The following is a 6,000-nucleotide window of genomic DNA, read 5'->3' as shown; positions in this document are numbered from 1 at the left end:
GCTCCCTTTTAGAGCTCACTTGAAGCTTTCCTCTGTTTCGCCGTGCCGTTTGTTAAGATCCGACCTTACAATGGACACCTCTCTGCTCACCATCCCTGACCTGACACAGGATGCCAGAATTGACTACTGTCACAAAATTTGCAGATATTTGAAAATCTAACCCTCATTTTTCCAGGTCATCAAAGGAAGACCCAGAAATATTAGGTGATCTTTTCTAAGTTCCCAGGGTTAAAACCATGTCCCCAGTAACCTTCTGTCATTTCACAAGAGAAGTAGAAAGGGCAAAGGTGGCCGTGGTGCAGGGCAAAGATCTCCCAGACACAGAGAACCTAATAGTTCCCTGTGTTGCGTCTCCTTTACAGGGAGACCTGGGCAAACCACATGTTTCTAGGGGGTTGAATTAGTTTCTAAAGCTCCTTCCAGCTCTAAGATGCTGTGCTATAAAATGAGAAATGTGAACCTTTGGTTGCTATGATCTGAAAATATTTTGAATGTGGAGAATCAAATAGTACAGCAGTGCATGAACAAAATAATATGTTAATGACTAAGAAGATTGTACTTGATCCAATGGGAAACAGCAGAGCTGCCGCTGGTGGTGTGTGTGTGTGTGTCTTCCTCCCTTGAGCTCAAACATATATTTTAAATCACTAATATAGTAATCAGGCCTCTGGCAGCCTATCTTGCCCACACACACACACACACACACACACACACACACACCACTTCAAATTAAAATGGGGGGAAAAATTCCACTGCTGCTGCTTACATCCTTGCTGTATCTGGGTGGCTTTTTTTTTTTTTTTTAAGAAATTTTTGTCCTGGTGAAAGTGTTGCATTGACAGCCCCTGGAGGGGCCTCTGATCTCAGACTGGGACACGTGGATGTGGGCCAGGAGCTGGGGGTTTTATTAGCATTTCGCTTTTGCACACCAACCGCCCCTGCTAGGCCGTCACAATCTGGCCTAGCAGAGGGCCCCCGGACCCCCGACCGAGGAGTGGTCAGATCGGCCACCCCAGAAGCACTCTGGCCAGACCATGTGCTCGGGGCCCTAACAGCGGGGAAAATGGACGCGCTGGGACGTGTCTGGCCGCCCGGCAACAGGAAGGGTTAGGTCCCCAACCTTTCCCCCACCGAAGGGTCGGGGCCAGGAGACGAAAGCGGGCCAGAGGCCGCACGTGGGTCTAACTACCGCCCGGCTCCAAGCTCCGGCCCACTCCGGGGCTCCCGCCCCGGGCTGGGCCACGCAGGCCTAGGCGTCGTCGCGTCCCCAGCCGAGCCCCCGAGGCCGTCTGCGCCGCTAGCGCCCCGCAGAGGCGGAGGCGCAGCTGCCCCTCCCCGCCCGACGGCCGCGCCCGCGCCGATTGGCCGCCCTCTCGTCCAGGTGGGGCGCCCCGCCCCTCGGCGGCTCCAGGTGCGGCGGTTGGACCCGGGCCGGGGCCGGGGCGCCATGGCCGAGTCCCAGCTCGGCTGCCTGGACGAGGTGCACGTGAACGAGAGGGTGACCGCGGCGCAGGCAGCCTTCTACTACTGCGAGCGGCGGCGGGCCGCGCTCGAGGCGCTGCTGGGCGGCGGCGAGCAGGCCTACCGCGAGCGGGTCAAGGAGGAGCAGCTGCGGGACTTCCTCTCCAGCCAGGAGCGTCAGGCCCTCGGCGCCGCCTGGAGCCCCTACGAAGTCGTCGCCGCCGCCGCCGCCCGGGGCAAGAGCGAGGCCGAGACCCCGACGCAGGCCGCGGCCGAGTCCGGCGAGTCCCTGGCCTACTGGCCCGACCGCTCCGACACCGAGGTGCCCCCGCTGGAGCTGGGCTGGACCGAAGCAGCCTTCTACCGCGGCGTGAGCCGCGTCACCCTCTTCACTCACCCTCCTAAGGAGGAGAAGGCGCCCCACCTGAAGCAAGTGGTCCGGCAGATGATCCAACAGGCCCAGAAGGTAGGCCACGCCCCCCGCTCCCCACGCCTGGCCCCTTGGACCAGGCGCCACCTCCGAGGCAAGGCCTGGGCCTGGCCGCCCTTTCCACCCTCTGGAAAATGGGCCCAGAACCCTCCCTTCCGACGTGGGGCTGGTGAGTCCTCTGGAGAGCGTGGATGTGAACGTGTTTGGCAAATTACAAGGTGTTGGGACAGTTGCTTGTCGTCACCATTACAGTGTCCAGAGGCGCTGGCTTTCCTCTGCTCTGTGCTTCTGTTTCCCTGTCTGGTTTCTCTCCTTAGGGAAGAGTGTGGGCTGTGGAGTCCTTTGGTAAAATGGGCCACTCAAAGGTCTTGATAATAACCTATGTGCTGCTCAGGGATTTACAAAACATATCCCTGGCCATTTTCTGATTTGATCCTCAGGCAACCCCAGGAAGTGTGGTGTGGCCTCCCACCCCAAGCCACACTGCTCTTAGAAGGTCCCCCAGAGTCAAGGCTGGCCTGGCCCCTGACATTCACTCCGGCTCTGGGCCCAGTGCTAGAGCTCACGCAGTCTAGGATGAATTAAGGGATGTATTTTGAGCACCTACTATGTACCTGACTCTGTGCTGGATGCTTTGACAAGGCAGATCCCTGGACTTAGCAGGTCAAGAAGACGCTCCCACTTACGGCGTCTACTCTACCTGGGGATTGAAAGGAGGTGATGTTTCCAGAGTGGCTGGTATTCTAATACTGGTGGGGCCAGTAGTTCGTAGGGCATGGGGAAGATTTACTCTGTGCCCTTGGGTAGGGATACCTGGGTAGGGCTTCCAGATAAAATATAAGATGTCCTGTTAAGTTTGAATTCCAGATAAACAACAAGAAAAAATTTAGTATTATTCAGTATGACCCAAATATTGCATTGGGACATACTGATGCTAAAAAGTCATTCACTGTTTCTGTGAAATTCAAAGTTAATGGGGACATTCTGTATTTTTATTTGCTAAGTTTGGTTCCCCTACATTGAGATTTGTTAAGAAACATCAGCAGCCTTGGGTGCCCAGTTCAAAATATACAGCAGGAGTGGCTTGGGTTCACCATTCTGATTCAACTCAGTAACTGTGGTTGGAGCCCTTTTATCCCTGAACGAGCCTAGAAAGACCGGTGGTGGGCCTCCTCTTCCTGGAAGGCGCAATGCAGGTAGTTGGCTAGATTGGCTGCCAGAAGGAAGGGTTAACTTTTCCCTGTCCATGTTTCCACCCTCCCTCTCTAAAGAATTCCAGCTTGTCTACCTGAGCGTTCTTTGTATAGTGCATTCTGCAAAAGAGAAAGACAAGTTTGGACAGAGGAGGAGAAAGGACTGGGTGACCGTACTGTGCAGCAGGGTGCAGCCGGGGTCAGGGGTCAGGGCTCACGCTGTAATACTAGCAAGCCTTGATTTATGCATCCTTAATACGTGCCAGCCACTGTGCTCATGATTTACCTGCATTTTTTCTTTTGCTTTTCACACCTACGGAGTAAGATGGGTATTTTCCTTATGTTTGGATTCAGAACAGTTAAGTCACTTGCTGAGCCGGGGTTCAAACACCAAAGTCCTTAACTGCTGTGCTGTCGGTTGATGGTGCAACAGACTGAACCAAGGAGCTGGAATGGAACTAGCCTGGTCACAACCTGGACTGCAGGTTGTGAACCCCTGTCACAAGAAGGCGGAGACAGGGCCCTGCCCACTAGAACTTCTAGTCCCATATGGGATGTCAGGAATCTCCTATGTAGTGGAGTGTTCTTAACTCTTTAAATATTTAACAACAGAAACTTTAACAACTGTGAACCGATCCAGTGCATACGTATTAAACCAGTAATTATTTCCTGAGTGCCTACCGTGTGCCGGGCGCTAGCCATAGGAGGATATAAGGTGGCCTTTGCCCTCCAAGAGTTAATTCAAGTGCTGGGGGATGTGCTGGAAGGAAAGCAGTTTTTGAGGCTGGATATGCCTAATCTGGGAGGGCTTCCCAAGGAACGTAAATTGCAGAGTTGAAAGGAGAGAGAGAAGGAAACTGGAATGGGCAGTTTGTCCTGAAGAGACTCAGGAGAGAGAGATTTTCGATGTACTTTGCTTAAAGTACAGGAGGAAAAGTGCCTTCAGGGACCCAGAAGTGAATCCGTGGCCTCTCCCACGCTGGCAGAGAGGGACCAGGGGAGGTTGCTGCCGCTTGGGCTGCTTTGACCACTGTAACTGCACGGCGGGGGCAGGGGGGACTGGACTTAAATCAAGACCCTGTGTAGACAAGGAAATGGCTGGTTCTCATTTACAAGGGCAGAGTGAGAGGACCAAATAACTGCGATTTGGAAGAAGAGTGCATTTGGTCATTGGACAAATATTTCGAGGTTTACTGTGTGCTAAGCACTTCAGTAGAAAACAGACATATAAAACACACCTCTGCTCGTAAATGGCCTAATAGTCTAATAAACCATCATTTTAATACAGAATGATGGGTGCTTAACAGAGGGCGTGGCAGGAGGGGCACTGACCCAGCCCCTGAACCGGGTTAGGGAAGGACCTTTGATGCTGAGGGCCTGTCTACAAGCGTGTCTGAATGCAGCAAGAAGGGTGGAATTGCACCAAGCATCCACCCATCTTTGCGCCCCAGCTCCCTTCTGACCAGCGGCATCCATTTTTGAGTCTACTGAGTAGGTTTAGAGAGTATTGCCTGTGCTCCAGGAGCAGAGGAAAACCTACTGGCCACCCACCTTGAAGACTGACCCTTGGCCCCTGCATTCCTGAGCCCCACACTCAAGGATACCAACTACCCAGCTCCTCACTGCTTACCACAGTGCCTCCCCCAGCATTTCCTTTGGGCCTCAAAAACCGTGTCAGGCAGAGGGGAGGCCCCTGAGGTCCAGAAGGGTCTAATGATTTGTCTTCAGACCAAGGACAAGGAGAGGACACAGCTTCCCCAGGTCCCTGGTCAGAAGTACCAATGACCCCGTGTAGATATAAACACAACCCAGGAGAGGGTGGCTGCTGGGCTAGGAAGCTTTGATTAACTGGGAGCTGCTGCTCTTTATTCCTGTGGGTCCAACACACTGTCTCCCTCGCCTAACCCTTCTTCCCTCCCTGAGTGACCATTCCTCATGGGCGGTTATTTCCAAGGCGCGGGGTGGTTCCAGAGTCCTTGTCCCCTTGAGGCTGGCGGATAATGACGCAGCTGCAGTTCCAGGGACTGAGCACTTCACAGTCCTTCCAGGATCTTGCCTCTGCCTGTCCCAGCATCCCTGCCAAGCCCTTGGCTCTGTGGCTATTGGATTCTGAGTCTCTGTCTTTTATGCTCAGTCACTGATCCTGGGAGCTGGGGTTTCTGGGCAATGGAGACCCAGCTTCACGTCAAGGACAGAGAATAGGCTCTGAAGTTGAAAGGTCTTGATTTCTGTCCTGACCTGGCTACTTACAAACTGTGTTCCTTTGGGGTAAATCACTTCCCTCCCTGGGACTCCTGACCTGCAAAATTGGAGGGCATTACCTAGATTTCTGGATGGTTTTGAAAAATCAGGAAGAAACTGTATGAAAGCAGAGGATACCAAGAAAGTATCGTACAGACATCAGTTGTCCTGGAAAGGTGCTGCCGTCACTCTCCCCTCTCAGAGCCGGGAGGGAAGTGTGGCTGAGCTTCCTCCCAGGACTCGATGCGGGGCTGCCTGCCAGGAGGTCAGAGTTAGGATGGTCAGGGGTTGCTTCTCCTCTTCAGGTTGGAGGCCCTGTGCAGGTGCGCTTCCTGTTTCCTCCTCTGGGTGAGAGGAGCAGCTCCAGCTGCCCTCCCCTCCACCCCGACCCCCTCGCACTTCTCAACTGCCTTGATCTGATGTGGCCGTTTGTCAGGGCGGCTCTCATCTGCCAGGGTGGCTCTCGTCTGCAGGGCTGTGGTAACTGAGTACTCAGCCAAGGGTCTTCTCTAGGATCTGCCACAGGCCGAGATGAGACAGGAAGGCAGGGAGGCTCCCCGTCCCTGAATCAGGGGTCCCTGAGGGCGTTCCCCTGCAGAGTCATTCAGAAGGGCCAGCTCCAAGAGCCCGAGGGCAGTCTGGAAGGACTCCTCAAGGACGATAGCTTGCACAAGT

At 54.1% G+C, this 6,000-nt stretch overlaps 1 protein-coding gene across 1 annotated transcript in view; it reads left to right on the top strand.

The window, feature by feature from the left end:
- The first annotated feature begins 1,447 nt into the window (after positions 1–1,447).
- SACK1F (scaffolding CK1 anchoring protein F) overlaps positions 1,448–6,000 on the top strand; it is a 28,256-nt gene continuing 23,703 nt past the window's right edge. The window contains exon 1 of the mRNA XM_024737555.1: positions 1,448–1,927. Within this exon, the coding sequence (XP_024593323.1) occupies positions 1,448–1,927 (480 nt within the window). The remainder of the gene's footprint in view (positions 1,928–6,000) is intronic.

This window comes from Neophocaena asiaeorientalis, unplaced genomic scaffold (assembly GCF_003031525.2).
Source record: "Neophocaena asiaeorientalis asiaeorientalis breed wild unplaced genomic scaffold, Neophocaena_asiaeorientalis_V1.1 scaffold242, whole genome shotgun sequence".
Classification (NCBI taxonomy): Eukaryota; Metazoa; Chordata; class Mammalia; order Artiodactyla; family Phocoenidae; genus Neophocaena; species Neophocaena asiaeorientalis.
Note: the sequence above shows the minus strand (reverse complement) of the source record. Positions and strands in the feature narration are given on the sequence as shown.